The sequence below is a fragment of the Lagenorhynchus albirostris genome, chromosome 6 (genome assembly GCF_949774975.1).
Source record: "Lagenorhynchus albirostris chromosome 6, mLagAlb1.1, whole genome shotgun sequence".
NCBI classification, from domain to species: Eukaryota; Metazoa; Chordata; class Mammalia; order Artiodactyla; family Delphinidae; genus Lagenorhynchus; species Lagenorhynchus albirostris.
The window spans coordinates 88,666,067-88,690,990 of record NC_083100.1 but is presented as its reverse complement, the minus strand read 5'-3'; the positions used below and the strand labels follow the sequence as shown (position 1 = coordinate 88,690,990).

The 24,924-nt window shown below is 34.7% G+C and overlaps 1 protein-coding gene across 1 annotated transcript in view; it reads right to left on the bottom strand.

The window, feature by feature from the left end:
* LRP1B (LDL receptor related protein 1B) overlaps positions 1 to 24,924 on the bottom strand; it is a 1,442,028-nt gene that overhangs the window by 602,664 nt on the left and 814,440 nt on the right. Inside the window, exons 24-27 of the mRNA XM_060151186.1 lie at positions 21,520 to 21,717; positions 19,798 to 20,002; positions 10,810 to 10,974; positions 10,277 to 10,521 (exon numbers count right to left, since the gene is read on the bottom strand). Coding sequence (XP_060007169.1) covers positions 10,277 to 10,521; positions 10,810 to 10,974; positions 19,798 to 20,002; positions 21,520 to 21,717 — 813 coding nt within the window. The remainder of the gene's footprint in view (positions 1 to 10,276; positions 10,522 to 10,809; positions 10,975 to 19,797; positions 20,003 to 21,519; positions 21,718 to 24,924) is intronic.

Sequence of the window (24,924 nt, the reverse complement as noted above, 5' to 3'; positions counted from 1 at the left end):
TTTCTGTAATATTCTTAGGAAATCTCATTTGTTTTCTTGTCTTCAACCTACAATTGAATGACTACAAAAGCTCTGGCTCCAGCCCAAACTCTTCTTGCCTTTATAACCCTGAATACTCAACTATGTCCCAGAGGTACCTAAAATTCCATATATCCAAAGTGTAAGTTTTCAGTTTATCCTTTAAATCAGTTGTCAGCAAACTTTGGCCTGCAGGCTAATACTGGTCCATGAGTTACTTTTTTAAATTGTAGGAAAAAAATAAAGAATAACATTTCATAACACATGAAAATTATATGAAATTTACATTTCATTGTCCATAAATAAAATGTTATTGAAACACAGCGACGCTCGTTCATTTTTCATATGACTGCTGTTACACTACCTCAGCCAAGCTGAGTAGTTCAACAAAAACCATATGGCCCATAGGGCCTCAAACATTTACCATCTGGCCTTCTACAGAAAAATTTTGCTGACCTCTCCTTTATGTGGTCTCTATGTCACTTTTTGATGGTGAAACCAATTACAGAAACCAGAAAAATAAAGACATCCCAAATTTTCCTTTTCTCCCCAAACTCCCCTACTCCACAAATCTCTATCACTATGTTTTACTGACTTCACCTCTAAGTATATCTCAACTCTACCATTCTCTCTGTCCTGGTATCAGCTATCTCCTCATCTACTGAAGTAGCATCCTTTCAGTCTCCTACTGTAGTTCTGTCTCTCTCCAGTCTGCCCCTTGTACAGATGAAGTCAAGTTTCAGCATGCACATCTGCTCTTTTCACTCCATTGACCAAATACTTTTAATGTATTTCTCCTTCCTTTAGGGCAGTGGTTCTTAAGGCAGCATCAGCATTCCATGGGATTTGTTAAAGATGCAAAACCTCAAGTCATACTCCAGACCAACTGAATCAGAATATCTTGGGTAGAGGCCATAAATATGTGAGTTAATGATCCCTCCAGTAATTCTGATGCACGTTTAAGTTTGACATCCCTGGAACCATTTATCCTAAAGGATAAAAATATAAATTTCTTTGTAAGGGGACTTTTTAAGTCCCACCATGGTTTGATTCCAACCCAATCTTGTTTCCCATTTATTCCCTCCTTACTTCTAGCTGCTCTAACCTGAAAATGAGGAAATAAGAACCCAGAAGTTAATTAATTTGCCTCAGGTAACAAGGCTAGTGAGTGACAGAGGAAGGAATTGAATTAAGTTAAGCCCAAGGACCTTTTAGGACCACACGACGCTACTTTTTAAAATATATTTACTATACTCTTATTTTCAAAATATGTCCATTATAATAATAATTAATTGATCCTAGTTGTTAATTTAGTCTGTTTTCCTTCTAGACTACAAACTCCAAGAAGCTAAGAATTAGTTTGTCCCATGTGAATGTTGTCAGTAACACTTGACTCTCTACCGCCATCTGGAGATTTGATATAACAATTCCAAGGAGAATCTCAATAAACAAGAACTCAGTCTGCCAGTAGAGCACAGTGGTTTAGGCAAGAGCTCTGCGGTCACGCTCCCTGAGGTCAGATAACTGGGCAATCATCCTGTGGCTATTAGACCTTGAAGAATTTCTCTGCCTTAGGTTTTTTGTTTTTTTTTTTTTTCACTGTTGTGGCCTCTCCCGTTGCGGAGCACAGGCTCCGGACGCGCAGGCTCAGCGGCCATGGCTCACGGGCCCAGCCGCTCCACGGCATGTGGGATCTTCCCGGACCGGGGCACGAACACGTGTCCCATGCATCGGCAGGCAGACGCTCAACCACTGCGCCACCAAGGAAGCCCTGCCTTAGGTTCTTTATCTGTAAAACTGGATTGCTAATAATCATCTTCATGGAATTACAATGAAAATTAGTGTTATTAGTGCTAATAATCATCTTCATGGAATTACAATGAAAATTAGTGTTAGGTGATATTATTATAATTATTAATATTGTTCTTATAAAGGGCTTAGCTAGACTCTGTAGTTAACACAAATAAATAAATGATACTCCTTTACTCAAATATTTTATTATCTCCGTGGGTAACTAAAACAGAATTAGGAAAATATTAAATAACCATACATGTTCTAAGTACTGAGATAGTTCTTATGGTGTTAACCATGAATGTGAAGCAGATAAAATCTGAATTATACAAAGATTTATAGTTGGTATGTGGTTTTGAAGTGAGAAAGCCTCTCAGAAAAAGATTTTTCCTGAAAATCTTTGTGCAGATTGAGAGTAATATCTGTAAAGCACTAAATAAAACATGATATAAGTGTGTACCTTTCTTATTTTTACAGTCATGATGATGAAACCATTTTTACTAGTGCGTAATCATGCAAGACCAGATCTCATTATCCAAACAGAAACTAACATATGGCTCAAGAAGGGTTTATCATAAAACCTTTATGATGTTTTTGTGTTGTTTTTTAATACTCAAAATTTATTCAATTAATAACTGTGTTCTTCTGATACAAATATATTTAGAATAGATGGCTTCATAAATGTAAATTATTCATTTTTACCTTAAAGGGAAACCTACAATTTTGATGTTCCTGCTCATTAAAAAAGTAACAAATATGTTTATTTATGGAACTTCCCTCTGTGCTAAGGAAACAACTTTCTCCCCATGTAGTTATTCAGTAAATGCCCATAAGTATCAACTACATGCTGTAAATTCCCAATATATACCAGACACAGAAAATAAAAAATTTAGGTTAGAGTGTCCAGTTATCAGTCCAATTAGTGGAATAGAGTGAATATATATCTTCCAAGGCATATGGAGATACAATGTGATTATACTAAATTATAATACAATGTATATAAAATTCTAGTTCTGAATTTCCCAGTATTTCACATTTAAATTTTTGTCCTCGGTCTCTATGGTTGCTGTCACAATAAAACTATTAATTTGTGTCCTTCCTACTTTACTCTAGACTTTCTTGCTTTACTTTTTTGGCACAGGAGATACTATATATCCAAACCACCTGCCTTACTTCCAATTTCCCTCTCTTTAATATCATCTTCACTTTAATATCATAACTTCATGGCTAATACATAAATCCTAAGTGTCATTTCTATGACTAGAAATATTTGGATTTGGCACCAAAATCAAAGGCAAGAAAAGTAAAAATAAACAAATGGGACTACACCCAACTAAAAAGCTTCTGCACAGCAAAGGAAATCATCAACAAAACAAAAGGGCAGCCTACTGAAGGGGAGAAAATATTTGCAAATCATATATCTGATAAGGGGTTAATATCCAAAATATATAAAGAACTCATAGAACTCAATATCAAACAGACAAAAATCTGATTAAAAATTGGGCAGAGGCTCTGAATAGCCATTTTTCTAAGAAAGACATACAGATGGCCAACAGGCATATGAAAAGGCGCTAATCATCGGGGAAATGCAAAATCAAAGCCACAATGAAATATTACCTCACACCTGTCAGAATAGCTATTATAAAAAAGACAAGAAATAACAAGTGCTGGTGAGGAGGTGGACAAAAGGAAACCTTGTGCACTGTTGGTGGGCATGTTAACTGGTGCAATCACTATGGAAAATAGCATGGAAGTTCCTCAAAAAATTAAAAATAGAACTACCATATGATCTAGCAATTCTACTTCTGGATATTTATCTAAAGAAAATGAAAAGACCAACTTGAAAAGATATATACACCCCTATGTTCATTACAACATTATTAACAATAGCCAAGAGATGGAAAAAACCTAAGGGTCCATCGATGGAGAAATGGATACAGAAGATGTGGGATGTGTGTGTGTGTGTGTGTGTGTGTGTGTGTGTGTGTGTGTGTGTGTGTGTGTGTATAATGTAATATTATTCATAAAAATGACAGAAATCCTGCCATTTTTGGCAACGCAGATGAACCTTGAGGGCATTATGCTAAGTGATATAAGTCAGATGGAGAAAGGCAAATACTGTAATGATATCACTTATATGTGGAATTTAAAAAACAAAAACAAAAACACCAAGCTCATAGATACAGAGAACAGAACAGACTAACAGACTGGTGGTTGCTGGAGATGGGTGTGAGAGGCAGGGGGGAGGCGGGGTTTGCCCACTGAAATAGATGAAGAAGGTCAAAACGTACTAACCTCCAGTTATAAAGTAAATAAGTCATGGAGATGTAATATACAGCATGATGATTATAGTTAATAGTACTGTACTGTATATTTGCAAGTTGCAAAGAAAATAGATTAAAAAATAAATATAGAAATAATATAAGAAAGAGAATGATCTAATTTTCATTGGGGTTCAGTGATGCTATTGCTTCTTGGAAGGGCTTATGTTCATGTATTTATTTCTGGCAACTACAAAAGATTATATAACTTGCTAACAGTAACAATAAAACCCAAGACTATAAAATATGGAAAATGATATTTATGGATAGATACATGCCTTAAAATTATTAGTGACAGAATAGAAATGAACTAAAATCAAACTAAGTGTCCAAAAATAGACAAATAATTGGGAACAATTTTGATAGTCACATGTGATGTGAAAATATGCAGTTATTAAAAACGAGATAAGGTATCAATGATACCAAGAGAGTTGCTAATGCTAAGTGTAAAAAGGAAGACACAAAATTAAAAATAAAGCATGATATTAAATATGAAGAGATACAAAGGCTTTCTTAATTTAGCAAAGAATGAATCATGGACTATGAAGTTGGGCATGCTCATTGAAACCCTGGTACTGCCTGCCTTTCAATGAGATTTATTACTCTGAGTCAGGTTACTTTACTTCCCTGAGCTGCAGCTTCCTCATAGAAAGTGGGAATAACTACCTTGTTTGATAGCTCTGATGATTAGGAAAAAAAAGTAAAACCTAAATGGCACGTAGTAGTTCATCAACAGATAGTGAAACTTTTGTTTATTACTGTGTTATTCAATACCTCTGTTGAAATAACCAGAAGAAACAACATGAAATAACCAGAAGAAACAACATGGAAATGTTTGTTGCTCTGGGAGCTGGAAAAGTAGGTTTACATTTTTTCTGTTCCCTGTTTTTCTACATTCTATAACTTACTGGTAATGAGCAAATATTATTTTACAATGTTAAATAAACTTTTAAACATCCCTTTTACTAACATAACCATAATTTTTATGTCATGCACTAGTGTATGAGGAGTGGTGATAGATGGTAACCTGAATGTGGAGAAAAGAGATTTGATAATCTACTCATTCGACTGCACCTGGATTCTCTTGATAAATCAATCATATTGCTCTCCTTCAGATTGTGTTTCACATTTTTATTGGCATTTTTCATTTAAAAATTGATATGATTATAAAAGTATGATATTAAGGCCATTATGAATTATTTACATATGAGAAAATGTGTTCAAAACTGTCTTAAAACAGTAATGTAACCTAAATTTCAACAAAAGGAGGCTAGGAAAATGATATGATCGCAACAACTGTTACTTTTTAACAGTTAACTTATATATATATAAACACAAAGCACTGATTATGTATGAGACACCATTCTAAGATCTTTTCACATAATAACTCATGTTTGATATGCTTATATTAAATGATGATTAACTCATGTTTACTAGATGTTATGATGTAAATACTATTATCTCAAGATGAGGAAACTGAGGCACAGAGCGGTTAAGTAAACTGCCCAACATCATACAATTAATAAATCATAGGGATAGGATTTGAACCCAGGCAGTTGGACTCTCAAGGCCATACCATTAACTCTAAGTTCTTATACATAAAAAAAATTAGATTTAAAATACCCACTAGTGCTCCCTATTTCATATGTTTACTCTTTGATTTGTTTCTTCTTAATCCCACATAATAACAACATTAGACACCAAAAAAATTCTAAACTAGATTTTCTTTTTTAAAAATTCTAAGTGTCCAATAACCAAACTGGAAACTTATGCGTATAATGAACACTTAACTTGTAAGAAAACTGGTGTTAAAACTTTAATTAATTTCCTACTTGGGGGATTAGATAACTTCAAAGAATATTTCTAACCTTTATTTCTTTAATTTGTGAGATATACATTTTAATGTTATAAAACCGAATGTCATGTATTTTTAAAATGTATTAGTTTTCATGAACCTCACATTATTTTTCACCAGAAAACAGGGGGTTATTATTGTACTTGTGTTAAAGCTGAAACTTTGTCACCATTTTCATTGTAATTCTACCCTTGGGAATAAAACAGTCAGTAGATTTCTGCATCTTCCCATCTCCACCCCCCAGCAGTGAAAGCATTAATTCACTGAAGCAGATAAACAAGATGGATAATGATTGTTATATGCTCAGTGATCCTTACAATGGGGAAAAGTAGAATGTTCTCTGATCATTCTCAAATTTGGAAACTGACTGAATTTCCTTTAGGAAATAGCAAGTTCTCATCATAGGTGACATTCTCTCTAGTAGACTAGAAACTAGAATATCTGCCCTGAATTCTGGGAAAATATGTTATATTAGATCCATATAGTAAAAACTTCCTTATTTTATACAAAGTGGAGAAGACACATATAAATCATCTTTAAAGTAAAGATGTCAAGAAAATCTCCCCTCAACCAAATGAGTTACACTGAATGTCTCGCTTCCTTTCTATATATATGAAATTGTCAGGAAAGCTTGGAAGTATCATGTTTCTTCCGTTTCTATGAATTTGCTAGGGATCATGACAACGTGTGTAAATCAGGCAGTTATTAAATGAAATACAATGATTCCATTTTGAGGGAGGGAAAAATATAATACATACACCCAGGCCATTTTTCATGGTCCAATTCATTTAAATTTTTCCAAACACAAAAATTAAAGTTCCCACAAAAGACCAAAAAATGTGGGTACAAAACCATATAAGTACACATTTTTGCAATTATAACAATTAAAACTAATCCCATAAGTGTTTATGACTAGATACTCCTCCATACTGTTGGAAGGTTTTAGAGAATATCTTTTTTTTTTTTCCATGAAGAACTCCTATTTTACTTTTATTACTTTGGTTATATTTCTTTCATTTTCCTTTTTTTTTTTGTTTTTCTTTTTTAACATCTTTATTGGAGCATAATTGCTTTACAATGTTGTGTTAGTTTCTGCTGTATAACAAAGTGAATCAGCTATATGCATACGTATATCCCCATATCCCCTCCCTCTTGTGTCTCCCTCCCACCCTCCCTATCCCACCCCTCTAGGTGGTCACAAAGCACCAAGCTGATCTCCCTGTGCTATACGGCTGCTTCCCATTAGCTATCTATTTTACATTTGGTAGTGTATATGTGTCAGTGCTATTCTTTCACTTTGTCCCAGCTTACCTTTCCCCCTCCCTGTGTCCTCAAGTCCATTCTCTACCTCTGCATCTTTACTCCTGTCCTGTCCCTAGGTTCATTAGAACCTTTTTTTTTTTTATTCCATATATATGTTAGCATACTGTATTTGTTTTTCTCTTTCTGACTTACTTCACTCTGTATGAGAGACTCTAGGTCCATCTACCTCACTACAAATAACTCAATTTCATTTCTTTTTATGGCTGAGTAATATTCCATTGTATATATGTGCCACATCTTCTTTTTTTTTTTTTTATTTTTAACATCTTTATTGGAGTATAATTGCTTTACAATGGTATGTTAGCTTCAGCTTCACAACAAAATGAATCAGTTATATACATACATATATTCCCATATCTCTTCCCGCTTGCGTCTCCCTCCCTCCCACCCTCCCTATCCCACCCCTCCAGGCGGTCACAAAGCACCGAGCTGATCTCTCTGTGCTATGCGGCTGCTTCCCACTAGCTAACTACCTTACTTTTGGTAGTGTATATATGTCCATGCCTCTTTATCGCTTTGTCACCGTTTACCCTTCCCCCTCCCCATAGCCTCAAGTCCATTCTCTAGTAAGTCTGTGTCTTTATTCCTGTTTCACCCCTAGGTTTTTCATGACATTTTTTTTTTAATTCCATATATATGTGTTAGCATACGGTATTTGTCTCTCTCTTTCTGACTTACTTCACTCTGTATGACAGACTCTAGGTCTATCCACCTCATTACAAATAGCTCAATTTCATCTCTTTTTATGGCTGAGTAATATTCCATTGTATATATGTGCCACATCTTCTTTATCCATTCATCCGATGATGGACACTTAGGTTGTTTCCATCTCCGGGCTATTGTAAATAGAGCTGCAATGAACATTTTGGTACATGACTCTTTTTGAATTATGGTTTTCTCAGGGTATATGCCCAGTAGTGGGATTGCTGGGTCATATGGTAGTTCTATTTGTAGCTTTTTTTTTTTTTTAATTTTATTTATTTATTTATTTTTTTACATCTTTATTGGGGTATAATTGCTTTACAATGGTGTGTTAGTTTCTGCTTTATAACAAAGTGAATCAGTCATACATAAACATATGTTCCCATATGTCTTCCCTGTTGCGTCTCCCTCCCTCCCACCCGCCACATCTTCTTTATCCATTCATCTGTCAATGGACACTTAGGTTGCTTCCATGTCCTGGCTATTGTAAATAGTGCTGCAATGAACATTGGGGTGCATTTGTCTTTTTGAATTATGTTTTTTTCAGGGTATATGCCCAGTAGTGGGCTTGCTGGGTCATATGGTAGCTCTATTTTTAGTTTTTTTAAGGAACCTCCATACTGTTCTCCATGGTGGCTGTATCAGTTTACATTCCCACCAACAGTGCAAGGGGGTTCCCTTTTCTCCACACCCTCTCTAGCACTTATTGTTTGTAGATTTTTTGATGATGGCCATTCTGACCGGTGTGAGGTGATACCTCATTGTGGTTTTGATTTGCATTTCTCTAAAGATTAGTGATGTTGACCATCCTTTCATGTGTTTGTTGGCAATCTCTATGTCTTAGAGAAGAGTATCTTTTTTATTGTACTAGTGGCATATTCTGGTCAGAATCATGATTTCTTGCCTTATTTCAATTTAGTTAAATCCAGTATATTTATTGAATGCCTATTAGGCACAAAAATGATTAAGCTGTTTTCTCCCTTTAATGTTCTCATGCTTTGCACATCTGTAGGATGAAAGGAGTAGAGGAACTAAGGGTAATAGGAAAGGATTAAGGTGACTGCTCACATAATTTAGGGCATGTAGAAAATCCCATGTAACAAAGAAGGATCAATTATATAAGAAAATTAAAAGTGAGACATTTCTAGTTTCTGGAAAGGTTACTAGATTTAATCAGAGTAAGTCAGAGAGAGAGCACAGAAAATTTTACCAATGAGGACACTTTGGTAGGAGAAATAGTTTCAAGGGAGAATTAAGGCCAAATATTGAAGAAAGACACAGGACAGACAGAATTTTTCAACCACAGAGGTGAGTATTTTTAATCAAGTCTAAAATAAGACAATACCACATGAATTTAAAATAAGTCTTGCAGTGTGGTCCCTAAGACCAGAAATGCCAAGGAAGTGTAAGATCTGCTTACTCTACACTGAAAGAGGGAGAAAAGGAGAAAATGTATCCTCTTTGAGAAAGAGCTTGTCATTTGAGTATCATAAGTCTCAAACAAAAATATGCTAATGATAATGGGAACATTATTTGCATTGGAATGAGAGTTCCATATGTTATGACATATATCATGATGGGGAAAAGTCAGGTAAGAGGTATAAAAGAATGAGCTGATGTTACACAGAATGGCCATGGTACCCTGGGGAAAAGAAACAAAAGAGAAAGAAAAAGAAATGTGAAGCTTAGAATTAACTCTGACAAGGATTGAGTGGAGGAAATGAAATCACAAAACCAAGGTAGAGATTACTACTGACCAAAATGTGGAATACATGAGGATAGGTAACACACATGTCCATGTGAACTGAATTCTCTTAAAATAGAAAAGCTCAAAGCAGATGGTTTATCCTTTATTATACACTATTCCCTCTCTTCCCAATATACTGCACAGTGACCATTTGTGGGCCAACATAAATGTGTCCTTGGTGTCTTCCTTTAATTTACTGATCATATTTAGGTAATAGACTCCAAATCTGAAGACATTCCACAGCTTCCCACAGTATCTTTTACTGACGCAATAGCAGTGACTAAAAATTGGGGGACTTGGGTTAAAACACTTAATTTCTAAGATTTCTCTATTTGTGTGTAAAATAAATAAAAGGCAAAGAAAAAAAACCTGAGCTAATTAAAATAAAGGCTGGTACCACTTCCATCATACAATACATAAAATATTAACAACTTAACTTACAAAAGTTATTTTACAGTTTGAATATTATATGATTAAGGTAAAAATATTTCTGGTGGTTAATTCATAACAAGCACTTACCCTGTGGCTGACGACTGGGATGGTATATCTGAAGGTCAAATGGCTGTGCACTAGTTTTCTGAATCACACTGACATTCTGCCCTGTCCACTTATTGGCTTTTGACAATGTGTTGGTCCTCCAGTCCGTCCAATAGACATCACTCCCATACAGAGACACGGCGAAGGGATGAGAAAGGTATTCATGACCTCGGATGATTTCTATCATGCCTGTTCCATCATAGAGGGCTGAATAAATGGCATCTGACCTACAGAAAAGGAAATGCATCAGTAGTATATCAAAACTCATTCAGATAGTCCAGTGATGTGCTTATACTATTTAGATAAATGACAAAAAATTTGTATAAAAAATATTTTATGGGCCTGTATCTGATTTGTAGAAACATTAAAAAAAGCCATCCTAATGAAAACAAACAAAAATCACCACTGATGTCAATGTGTGTATACATGATACGTGCACATGAGAACAATTTTTATTTTGTAAATATTATCCGAGGAAGGTAACAGAAAATAAAGAAAAAAATCATTTTCTAAACCTGGCATCTGTCCAAACTATCCTTTTTTCAAAGTGGTCCACAGTAAGTCCATTAGGCCAAGCCCCTGTTTTCATGTCTTTGTAGATGGTTTTTCTCCCAGCACCACTCATGGAGGCAGATTCAATGCGAGGAAAGTTGGCATCCCAATCTGTCCAGAAAAGAATTCTGAAGAAAAGGAAAGAATACTCGTTTCAGTCATTCAATTCACAAATATTTATTGAGTGCCTATGACATGCTAGGCACTGTAGGTAAACAATCACAAGAGAAACAGATGCATTATCTACCCTCACAGGGCTTATAGTCCAGTGGGGGACACAGACGAAATAAACACATGAATATAAAATTACAGCAACAGAAATATGTTCAAGAATAATTTTGTTATGAGCGAGAATAGCAGGTGTGTGATCTACTTAGAGAAGGTAATCAGGAAAAGAAAGCACTTTGAGGAGGTAATATTTACACTGAATCTGAGAGATGAGGAGAGCAGTATAAAGGGCAGGACATGAAAAATAAACAGCAGATACAAAAGCCCTAATGGGGGAAACAAGTGGGTGACTGAGGAACAGAAATAAGGCCAATGTATCAGAAACGGGGCAGTGAGGAGAAAACGGGAAGAAGGTGAAGTTGAAGAGGGTGATCTTGCAGGGTAAGGTAATTATTTGGGATTTTATTCCAAGGGAATAGAAGTACATTTAAGCAGGGGAGAAACATGATATCATATACAAGTGGATTATAGAGAGGCAGGAGAATGGGTACACCAGGTGGCTATTTTAAAGGACCAGGCAAAGACGGTAGTGGTTTGGGATATGGTGATAGCAGTGAAGTGAATGGATTCCAGGAATATTTTGGAGGTAGAACTAAGTGCCAGGACTAAATGATACTTGGATGTAGGGAATGAAGTAGAGAACAGAATCATGGATGACTGTCAGTTTTTTGCTTTGGCATACTCAGAGTAAGGACAGACAGAGGGTGTGCAGGGAATCCATTAGGTAAAATGGGAAAAATGGAAGAGAAACAGATTTTAAGAGCTGGGAATTGAGTGTGCATGGGTGTGGATAGCAACTGAAAGTTTAGTTTTGAATTTTTGGATCTTGAGATGTTAAGACATAAAAAAGGAGGTTTCCAGGAACCTGGGTGGTATACCAAGGTGAAGTTCAGTGAAGGTGGCAGAGTTGGAGACATGAATTTGAAAGTATTCTGCATGGAGATGATATTTAGATTCACATGAATGGAACAGATCATATGACAGAGGGTACAGAGAAGAAACAGAAGGATATCATATATTTTGATTTATACAAACATGCAAGTGTTATAATACAATTTATTTTTTTACTAAATACTACTTGTAACTCTACAAATTCATGGTGTATAAACAGTTCCACACGACAGGCATCAAATGTTTCATGTTGTGCATTTGATTTCTAAGGCTATTAGGTAATAGATAGTTTATGTTTCATTGACTGTGGCCTAAACTGCTGATGCATGTTTCTATAGTATTATAATATAGTTACACAACAATTCCACAATTATTACAACTAGCTAATGTTTGAGTGCTTACTATACGTTAAATACTATTTTCAGAGCTTTATATAGATTATCTCATTTAATCCACCATGAGGCCATGGCTAAAGTTACCCATGTTTTACAGATGAGAAAACAAGCTTAGAGAAGTTATATTACTTGACCAGGTTATATGGCCAGCAAGTGGCAGATGGAATTGGGAAACTGGATAGCTTAACTTCTGTTCTCATGCTTTTAACATCTAACTCTTTAATATCATGTCACTAAATAAAATAACAAAGGGAAAGCATCTGGTACTGGAGTAGGAACATGGTTGGTAATCAATAAATGGTAGTTGCCTTCTCTACCTTGGTAGTAGAACCAACCCAATGGACAGCACGGAGATTTGGGGAGGGAAAATGCAAAGAACTGGAGAGACAGTGACAGTCCAACAAATTTTCCTATTATCAGTTCTGACAACATTTTGGTCAGAAGTGGTAAAGTTACTGGTAAACATAAATTTGTTTTCATTATAATTGTATATAGCCTTGCTATTTTGCAATTCTTCCATTACTATGAATGATCCTTAGGTATATGAATTTGGTGGCTATCTTGGAAAAATGAAACAATCCTCTGGAACAAAATTCAAAATGCAATTCAAACTTTCTTCTCTTTTAAAAAATTTATTATATCCATTTAAGGAAATGTGGAGTGATGTAAACTAAGTGCTCATTATGACCTCAATTTTTGAGAGGTATATAATCTCTTATAGGATATGGGAATTACAAATATGAAATGACTGGAAGACAATACCAAACATTATAGAATTTAGTAAGTATGTGTGCTAAAGGCATGTGTTGTCAAGAAGATATTGACCTTCTTGATGAGTAGGTTCCCATACAACTTAAGTACTAGACCTTCAAAAAATGTCATTAAATAATTGTGTCAGCGTTGAATGGTGGCAATGCGTATGTTTTTGCATCAGACAAGCTTGCGATCAAATTTTCGGTCTGTCACTGATTCCAGCATACTTAATCTCAGCCTCCATTTGCTCATCTGTAAATAAAAACTCTAACGGTACCACTGATCGGAGTATTTGATGAAGTAATGGATGTAAACAATTTAGCACACAGAATGGCTAGCACATAGAAACATTGGTGTTTACACAAGCAACCACACACATATTCAGAGAGAATATTCTTTTAAAGGCAAAATTCAAAGTCATTCCAAACTATTAAAGAAATGGAGAGACAGACAGACACACACACACACAGAGGGAGAGAAAGAATGAGAGTTAATACTAATGTCAATGTTTAAATGTTACAACAGCATGTATGTGAAGGTAGATTAGTTTTACAAAGTAAGCATGAGTCAAAGCCATGAGAAAAAAATTCAGAGGAGTAGGTCACAGAATAGGTTTATCTCACAGAATATCTCTTAAAAAATGAGTTTATATTAAAAAAAAAAGTTTTTGTTTTATTAGCATCTTTAGGAGTTTCCATAGCTCTGGTGGTGGGAGTATATCCACAAAAACAATATCTAAATCATTCATTGTTTAACCACCAAATATTTGAATAAGTTACACAAACTATTGGGGAAGAATAAAGATGAACATTAATATATCAGAGGACAATGTATTGATAATTGTTGAAGCTGGGTGATAGATACGAGGGAATTTATTTTACAACTCCTTTTATTTTGTGTATTTAAAATTTTCTAAAATAAAAGTTTAAAAGTGTAACTAACCCAAAATTAAGTAAATAGATAATTTTTTAAAATGTACCAGAGAACATTTATAAAATCTTATTGTTGGGAATCTTTTTCTGAAAAGACTAAAGTTTAAGAATAGGATTGTTTTGTATGAGAAAGTGCTAATTATCTGGAAATATCAGTACTATATATTGCTTATAAGTTATCATATGTAATCTGTTGCTAATTAAATAAAACAAAGGTTAATTAATATAAAGCTGGTAGGCTATTTGGTTAAGTAGTTGAATGCCTTTCTTGAAAACGATGAATATGAAATGAATTATGTGTCTCACTTCAAATTTAATTTTGGATGCACACAACTTTTCACTGACACCAGGCTGTTACTTATCAGCTTCCCCTTAAACGTAACATTAAAAAATTAAGATTATTTGAAGAAACAAGACCAACCTAGCATCGATTAAATTTATGATGATATCCTGACAAACAAGGTAAAGTAGAGAGATTTGCAAGTTTGAAAAAGACTAGGAAAAATAATCCCTGAAAACAAAATCCCTGAATTTGAGAGTCATAGGTAGTCTGAGTATCTGTGGATAAGATCCCACTAGATCTAGAGAACACTGTACTCCACACTCTGGATTGATGACCCAAAGACTTCTGAAACACTGTCTTTTGCCTGTATAACAAATAGAGAATTGGTGTCTCTCTTTTAACTTTCTACCTTCTTCTGCCTTATGTGGTTGCAGCAATTCCCAACATGCATATAAGTAACCGTGCAATTCTGCATTCTCTATATGTAGGTTTACCAGAAATAGACACTGTAGACTTTCAAATGCATGTTTCTAGTGGACAAAAATGTATGGCTTGGGACACTCTGAGGAATTATAAAATAAGTGGTCCCTTCATTTCTTCACTAAACATAGCAGTATTAAGCTGTTTCTTCTGCAGTGGTCACTAGAGTCCTATCTTTTGTTAATTTAGGTGGGAAATTTCCAACACTTTTTATAAAATACATGTTCTAGAATTAGTTTCCTTAAAAAGATTCTTAACCTTGACAATAGTCAGTTAACAATCAATTTTAAAAGTTAATTTCAAGGATCATTGTTTCATAAAATTCTAAGCACTCTTTTGTACACTTTACAATGTGGTCTTTTAAAAGAATCATTTTTCCCTTATTACTTTCTTTTTATGGTTAAAATGTATTAGCATTTCAATGACTGCATTATTTCTTCAAGTATACAAAGAGTGAATATCCCTTCTTACAGGACGTATGGAAATGTTCAACCATGATTGCTTTTAAAAAAGAGACTACAGTCTACTGATTCTATAGTTCCTGCATTCACAGATTAGTCTGTATCAGGATTAAATTGGGTAAACGGACCATGAACAACTTGTACCATTATGGGCATGAAAGAGCTATTATAATCTATCAGGTCAAGGTGCAGAAGGTGAAAATAAAGGATCTTGGCAAAAAAAAAGAGGTTATCTATAATCTTTGGGCCTTCTGAAACCAACAATGTTATCAGTTTCATTTAGAAACGCTCCCGGATAAAATTAAAATTTTATTTAGATGTCTCACTAATCTTCACAATTACTATATCTGCTTTCACCAGCTGCAATGGTTATAGCAGAGCCCATTTATTACGACAAATGAAAACTAAATACCAGCAAAGAAGCAAGAAGACACCATGCAGTTACAGGAGCATAAAGGCAATGAAAGTTCAAGAACTGAAGTGAGTACCCTGTAGATTCTGAACTCCCTGGTGCTTGTTACTCCCTAATAATAAGCTTGATGTTTAGAGGAGATTCAAGTACTATTTCAGGTCACCTCAGCAATAAGTGTATTCCTTTAAAATGGAATGAAAGAAAAATAGCTCCTCCCTAAGATGCCCAATTTAGCATCTTGGAATAACTTGTCACTTGGGACACTGGGTCAAAACCCAGAATACTGTAGGAATGTGACATGATAGCAAACATGTCTTATAATGTAAAATGAAGGTCTGTGGATTCTATGTTGAGGAAGCAAAGTATTGATTAAAACATTTCTTTTTTGAGATTTGTTAAAAAAGGTCACAAAGACCTTGACTGCTTCAGAAGATCATGTGATGTAAACATGTTTTATCGGTTTAATGTTATAGCCTGCTTTTTTTCCTCAGCTGTGCTGAGGGAACAAAGTGGCTGGTTGCAAACTTTTTCTTTCATTCTTTATTGTCAAAGAAGATGATAGTATTACCCATTAGTGTACTTTACTGTATACTTCACTCTTTAAGTTGTATCCTTGAGTTCCAGTAAGTTTCATGTAAAATAAAGGTCTATTCATATGCATTAATTTACTGAACAAGCACTTACTGAGCACAATTATATATATCAAGGGCAGTGAAGGATTTCATAGACATGGAAGCGACTCTGCCATCAGAAAGCTTATGATCTAGTAGGAAAGGTTATAGCATTTACACAAACTACATTTCTCGAAAAATTATCCAGTGGGTTTATCCTAAAATAAAAATTTTCAAAAAAAGTTTAAATGTCTTTGGAGTTTAAATGTCTTACCTATTTCATCAATAATGTGAGAAATAGGGGAATACTTATTTTTACTAGTCTCTCAGCCTACTTTATGAAAGGTCCAATGTTTAAAAATGTCTATGAACTTTTCACCAAAATATCCAATAAACCTGAAAATAAATTTTAATATTTGCACTACATTTTAAAAATTTAATTGCTACATTTTAAATTTACAACTGGGCTCTAAAGGTATTTACATGAACCTCATATTTAACCATATCAATCCTTTATAAAATAATTTTTAATAATAAAAATTCTATCATATCATATGATACCCAAACCTGTCAAACTTTTAATTTATTCCTAGAGTTAGTGAATTGGTACTGCCATTTGAACTTTGGTCATTTACACCAGAAACAATTTTACAAGTGCTATTTCTTCACCCATTAAATAAAATTATTACCACTGTAATTATCTTAATTAGCCTCACAATTTCATAGTAGCAATGGAGGACATCAACTTTCTCAGAAGCATTATCAAGTTTTCCTTCCTCAGAGGCTAGCTTACCATACTAACTTTCAACTCTTAGAGAATATTTTACTTCTGGAAATCCCCTTATACCACTGAAATAGTGCCTGATATTTTCATTTAAATAGCATTTGTGGGTTGTGTATCTTTTGCATTTCTGTTTTCTTTTTCTCTTCTCAGGTTGGCTATTCCCCAAACAAGCTGAGATAAATAAGTTTATTCTAAGCATTATCAGTTCCAAGCTATAGGAAAAGAAGCTTCAATTCCCAGATCTACTGCTTTGCTTGATCAGACTATTTTCAAGATTTTTTATACACCTGTTTTATTTATTTGTTTTTTTCTCTCTGTGTGCCATTTGTTATTTTGAGAAGCAGTTCTCCTACCATGTTGGTATACTTGCTAAAATTACAACTTTCTCCAAAATACCACTTTCCCTTATACAGAAAGTTTCTCATGCAGATACGGTGCTGGTACAACGTAGATAGGTCTAATAGGTGAAAAGTTCACAACAGTAGCTGTTACACTGAGGGTAAAAACCTCCGTTGATGATGGACCTCTGTGGGAAGTAAAGGGTCAAGATTGGCAATCTACTCGCAACCTCAGGGAGAGTCTGTTTGAAAAAGGGAACTTTTCATTAGACACAGATGACCTCTTCCTAGTGAACTGTTATTACAGGAGGTAATGAGTGAAATGGGCAAAGCGTAAACCATGTAAACTGGAGGACATACCTCCAGGCTAGAAGATACAACTGCCTTACTTCACTCTGTATGACAGTCTCTAGGTCCATCCACCTCACTACAAATAACTCAATTTCATTTCTTTTTATGGCTGAGTAACATCCTATTGTATATATGTGCCACATCTTCTTTTCCATTCATCTGTCGATGGACACTTAGGTTGCTTCCATGTTCTGGCTATTGTAAATAGTGCTGCTATGAACATTGGGGTGCATGTGTCTTTTGAATTATGGTTTTCTCAGGGTATATGCCCAGTAGTGGGATTGCTCAGTCATATGGTAATTCTATTTTTAGTTTTTTAAGGAACCTCCATACTGTTCTCCATAGTGGCATGGACTTATATACACTACCAAATGCAAAATAGATAGCTAGTGGGAAGCAGCCACATAGCACAGGGAGATCAGCTCGGTGCTTTGTGACCACCTAGAGGGGTGGGATAGGGAGGGTGGGAGGGAGATGCAAGAGGGTGGGGATATGGGTATGTATGTATATGTATAGCTGATTCACTTTGTTATAAAGCAGAAACTAACACACCATTGTAAAGCAATTATACTCCAATAAAGCTGTTAAAAAAAAAAAAGATACAATTGCTGCTCTGTTGATTGTGGCCAGATCTCCCTACTTTTTTGAAAGAAGCCAGAAATCCGGAGTTGTATACAAAATCTTTCAATATTTTAACTCTTGGCAACTAATTCAAATGAATGTCAAACTCTGTGGAAGGTAAAACAAACACAGCAATGAGAGTTGCCAGTTTGGAGCCTTGGTCTAGACAAGCTGCCTTGTCCCTTTAATTTCTGTATCTGAATTGAGGAAAAGGAAAACAAACAGACTTCCCAATCTATTGATTTCTGGGTCTTGGGCATAAACCAGGGCACAAAGCAGACAGTGTGGGCCAGGAAGCTGACTTAAACACAAGGCTCCCTTTTCACTCTTCTTCATCTCATTAAAGTCCCTCCTGGCTGGCTCCCCCCTCGCCGTGGTCCTCCCTAGACTTTGTATTACTTAAAGGTACAGAGCCAAAAAACAATTTCCTTTCTACCATCCTTTAGACTTGCCAATGATTTTGGATTAATGAAATAATTACCAAAGAAATAAACAATTAACAGCAAGAGCAAAGCATTCCCATGTAGATGAGTTATATATTATCTTCCACATTTTCCCAGCTCCTCAAAACAACCTAATTATAAAGAAATTATTATCCCTGATTTACAAAAGAGAAAACTGAAATCTAAGGGAAGACAATACACTTGAGTAGATTTCCCAGAGGATAAATGACTGAGCAGTGCTGGAACCCTTGTTTTCTAGCTCCAAATCCACTGTCTCTCTTCTGCTATTTCACAAAGGAACACAGGGAAACAGTGGGGGCAATAACCTGAATTATACATTTGACCTTGTTTTCCAGAATCATGTGTCTTGTCCTTCAAATATCCCAGCAGTTAGCATCTCAATACTGGACTCTTTCAAGCTTATTCTAATATTCTTTCAAACTAACTCCAAGTATATACAAATATCAATACAGATATAGGGTGAGGTGGTTAACATCAGTGACCGTTCGGACCAAACACTGTGGTTTGCAACCCTTAGAAACAATTACAGCATCTCTTTGTCAGGTCAAAAAGAAATTCATTAAATTACTGCTTAAAATAGAGTTACAACAGCTTCCAAAAGGGCCAAATGCCCACATTTAGAAAAAAAAGTTCTATCCTCTAAAAGTACCTATATAAGCAATCCTATAACAAAATTCATGGTAACAAACTAAAACTGGTTGAGATATATCTATATTTATAGCTATATATAGATAGATATATGTACACACACAATTATGTATATAATTGTATATGTACATATAAACACACACATGTATAGAAAACTATGCACAAGTATATATACACACATATTTACATGCACAAAATAAGCACTATGACTCATAATTTATGAGATAATAGAATTCAGTATTAATTTGAAAGATTATTTTTTATGCCAAAGTGAATCTGTGAAAGGCAAACTTCTTTACCCATATCTTGGGTCCAAAGCGATGGCCCTGGGGTGTTCCATAGCTCCTGCTATGAGTGTAGTTCTTAAGGAACCATCTAGTTTGGCCACTTCGATTTGGTCCAGATTGCTGTCTATCCAGTATATGTTGCCTGCTATCCAGTCAACTGTTAGTCCTTCTGGGGTAGCCAGGCCATGCTCCACAACCACTTCAATGGCACTGACACCTACAAAAAAAGAGAAGCCAACACTTGCACCCATTCAAGGAACATGTTAAGCACAAAGGAAAAGGCCTACTTATTAGCAATATGAAGTACTTAACATTATATTAACCTTGAGAGATATAGTGCAATAGTGTTACCTGGCACAGAGGAAACTAAGAAGGCCCCAAATTTAGAATCACTGATCTTTCCCAGCAGAGATTTTTAATCTCTTAAATCCTTTCAGTGACAGTATAACAGAATTTTAAAACAACTCTGAGGCTAATAACAATGTTTAGGTTGCAAAAAAGTTATTTCGTGCTTCTGACTTTTTAGTCAGAACAAGGGATTTTGGAAATAATAATGATGTGCTGGTTAAAATTGCTGCAATTTAATTCAAACGTTGATCTTCAGGGGTAGAATAAAAAGAAAAAGTCCACCTGGGGTAACATGCATCATAGCTACTCAGCACCCACTCTTTTTTTGAAGCATGCCTGATAAGATCACTCTTGCTGCATTTAACCTTAACAAAAGCCCCAAATCACCCACCTCCACACCATAAGCCAAGTTTTATGGCTTGCATGTTATATCCTGCAAGCCATAAGACTTGCAGGATATAACATGTTTGCAAATGAGAGAAGAAGGCAGTAGTGTGGTCTAAATAAAAAGAAGCAATTTGGTAATACCCAGCACTATTCTTATTTATCCATTCCTTAATTTATTTTGGAATTAAATATATATATATATATTTAAAAAACAATCCTTTTTCTAATAGGATAGCTCTTTGTAATTTATGACATTGCCAGTGCTTTTGTTAGACTTTTTAATAGTGTGGTTTTTTGAACAGTTAACCATCTAAAGTCATGGATCTAAATCCATCATTTGAAGTCAGTACCTTGCAATATGACACAGTACCTTGCAATATCACAGATCATAATTATATAGTGTGTTCAAATATTATATTTTTCCAAAATTGTATAGGTGATTTAAGGAGGAATTTGATGGTGATAGAAATACCTGGCCTTTGGAATGCTACACAGATCTAAAATTTTCAAGAGAATTATTACGTATATTTATCTCAAGGCCTTGCTGCTAAAGAACGGCCTAGATTGGAGAAAAGAGATGTCAAATCACGGGAAAAACATATTCAGCTCATATTTGTCATCTTTGTAATAATTCACTATTACTTTGAATTATGCTGAAAGGTGAAAACCAAATAAAACACAAGCTATGTTAACTGACAAAAATATGACTACTAGTATGTAGGAGACAGTGCTTTTTTTTTCTTGTAAATAAATTTCTTCACCGAATATGCATGAAAAAGTTCACAACTTGAAAATGGTGTGAACAGTACAGGCCTTCACCACTTCCCTCCCCTATCTTCACACATACACTTCACATCCCTGGTTTTACACATATGAGGGAGAAGATGAAGAACCAAAGGCCAAAGATTAATCAAAATTCCTTCTGATTACAGCATACTTTTCTGGAATTTTCAGCTAGAAATCAATCTGAACGTTAAGTCAACATTGTAATAGATGTACCTCCACTTTCAGAAAGCTTGCCCCGGTATATTCTGTCTTCTACAACATCTGTCCAATAAAGTAAACTTTGATTGAAGTGAAAATCAAGTGCTATTGTGTTTCTCAATCCAGGAACAAGTAAACTATAGTCTCTTTTATGAAGATCAATCCTTCTGATCTCATGACGAATTGAAAAGATGATGAATGCTTCAAAAGGATCTGAAAATAAATTTATTTTAATAGGCTTATGAAAATATTTATAGGCTTAGTAAGTGGAATAAAGTGCTTGAGGTCAAAATCCATTTATTTAAAAGTATAATTTATTATGTAATTTTCTCTCACTAAAGGAACACTTTCTTTTAATCCAAAATGTAAAAGAAACTTGAAAAACTTAGGTTTATTTGTATTTATTAAAATAACATATAAATGTGTCTTTATTCTTTGAACTTTTATACACCTGATTCTGATTTTAAAATACAAGAATTGTTGCAATTCCAAGACAAAATGTGAGACTTTCTGTTTTAAAGTAGTTTCAGCTGACAATCTAAACTTCAGAAACATCACCATAGGAATTGCTAAGAGGTGAATAAAACTAACGCTGCCACTCTTAGCCCATCACATGACTCTAGATCCATAAAGGAGAGAGATTCAACAAAAAACAATTATTGGGCTGATAATTAGTGAATACTCTCCATGAGGGAAGATGGTGGCTCTCTCTACAACCCAAGAAGATCATGTCTACAACTCTTCCCCCACTAGTTTTTAATCCTGGACCAGGCCTGAGTAGGGAGAAACAGAAAAAGCTTTGAAAACAAATATGAGATTAAAGTTTTATATTTTTGTACCTAAAAGAAAGAATTTTTAATACCCCAAAGTTAAAAAAAATTATGTTATCATTTTGAAATGTATTAAGTCCTATACCAATTACCATTGGACATACTAATATGGGTTAGACATGAATTCACTTGATGAATATACATTTTGAGGGAGGGATCCAGGTTCACAAAGATTTCTCCTGTTTCCATGTTAGTGCCACCCTTTTGTGCTTTTCTTTAGGGAAATTTATTTTCCTATCCCAAGTCTATACATGTCTGTGAATGTGAGCTGTTATAATTATCCCAGGCCAAAGCGGTTGACTCAAGAGGTGGATGTGAGATCTAAGTCAGGAAGACGGGTTTGTAAAATTCCAGAGAAGTTTTCAAGCTGAGGGGAAAGAGTCTCTTTTCTTCTATGGTCACAGATTTCTCAGCCTAGTGTTGTCAGTTCATGTCCTTGTAGTTTGTGTAAGTCTACTCGTGGTATTGTAGGAGAAGAGAAAAAAAAGCCTCAGAAACAGAAGCAGTGATGACCAGGGGAGAGACCATGATGTCCTAAGGACATTCAAATCTGTAGTTCCAATTACCCCTAAGACTAGCTCCTTCCTTCAAATACCCTATACACTTCTCATACTTTCAGTATATGAGCCAATGCACTTAACTCTATTCAACTTCATTTGAACTGGGATTTTGTCAATTGCAACCAGGTTTACTGTTCTTATTAATCTTATTTCCTCAGAGAGGTCTTTCCTGATCAGTTATCTAATAAAAGCACACCTCCATTATTCTATACCATCATAGCCTATTTTTTTTTTTTGAGATACACTTTAAAATCAATATTTCTGTGTTTGCCATTGATCTTCCTCACTGGATTATAAACTCTCTTAAACAGGGATCTCATCTGTCTTGCTCATTATACTGTCCCTAACACCTAGCACCAGGGAATACATAGTACATACCAGGTCTTAGATTAGAAGGTGCTGGCTGCCTTGGTGGAGGGAAGTCACCTGCCATTTTTTTTTTCACTGGAGGTGAATCTACTTTAGGGAGCTCTGCCCAGCACATTAAATAAATGTGTTTTGAGTGATTAAATGTGGAGAAGAGTTGAATCCATCCTAAGAGACTATCTGACAGCTAGCATGGGAGAGATGCTGCCACAATCAGCAGAGTCATTTACTTGCCCTTCAGCTGATCACATAGTATAAGCAAGCCTGGCCATGACCATAAGAACTGTCCAGAAATCCTGAGAATTTGTGAGCAAACATTATGTATATTGTTGATATAATACCTAATATCATTTAGGTATTATGGATATTTATTGCATAGTATTATGGTGTTTATTGCACAACATTACTGTGATAATAGCTAACTGATACAAGATACCAAACATGTACAAAATAACCAGTTCCAGAAAGCTCCCAATAGAACAAATACTCATAAAATTTAAAATCCAAAATTTAGCGTTTTTAAAGTAAAAAAAAAAAAAAAAGGTTGTGTTAGATGCACAGTTGTTTAAAAGAAATAATAACTAATTTTGGATCAGCAATCCTTATTTGATTACCTGCTTTGGCTGTGAAACAACTATTAGCTTAGAAACGTTCTTTATCTTTTCAGGAATTAAATGTCCTTACCTGTAAAATGAGGTTAACAATAACCACCTTTCAATCTAACTTAAACTCTTGCTATCAGAATCCAATTAGATGACGTCTGCAAATTTGTTTTATAAGCTGAAAATCATCACAGTAAACACAAATGTAGCAGTAACTGTGATGTAGTCAGCAAGTAACAGACTTGGAGTCAGAAACTGTGGGTTAAGACAGAGCTCTGCTATCAACTAGCTGTATAAATTTGAGAAATTTACTCAGACACTCTGATCCTCAATATTTTAATTTATAAAGTGTATAACATACTAAGTTATCAGGATAATTGACAGTTAAAAGTGTGAATACTTAATAATATCTTAATAAATATTTAATAATTATTATGACTATTAAGTTCCAGAAATCGCTCAAAGGAATAAGCAAAAGAGATACTGGGTAAGAGAAAAGGTTGGATGATGACACACCAAAAATAGTCAGCTATTTCTTAACATATGCTGAAACTAGGGACATTACAGCTCTGAAGAGCCTTCCCTTCCTTTGGCTTATAGTTTGTTTGCCCTTAGTTAAGTAGTAAATTGTAGGTGCAGCAGCTACTTGCTAGAGAAGCTTATATTGAATAATGTTAAAGAACACAGTTTTTAAATCACAAAATGACTGCTTCTTCAAAAGTATCTACTTTTCTTACATACATAAATGTGTTATTTTATTTTTAGTATGCTAGAATGAGGAAAGCCTTTCTGAGTTTGATACAAATCATAGAAGACCTAAAGAAAAGAATGAATTTTATTGTTACTGAAGAAATTGTAGGAGAAAAAACAATGTAAAAAATGTCAAAAGACAAAAGGAAAACTGGGTAAAATATCTGCAATATAATAAAGCATTAAATTATTTAATACATATGAGCTCCTACAAATTGACAAGAAAAAATACATGAATAACGGGGCAAAGGGTATTAAAAAGAAAATTCAAAGAAAGGAAAATATAAACAACTTTGAAATTTTAAAAAGTAT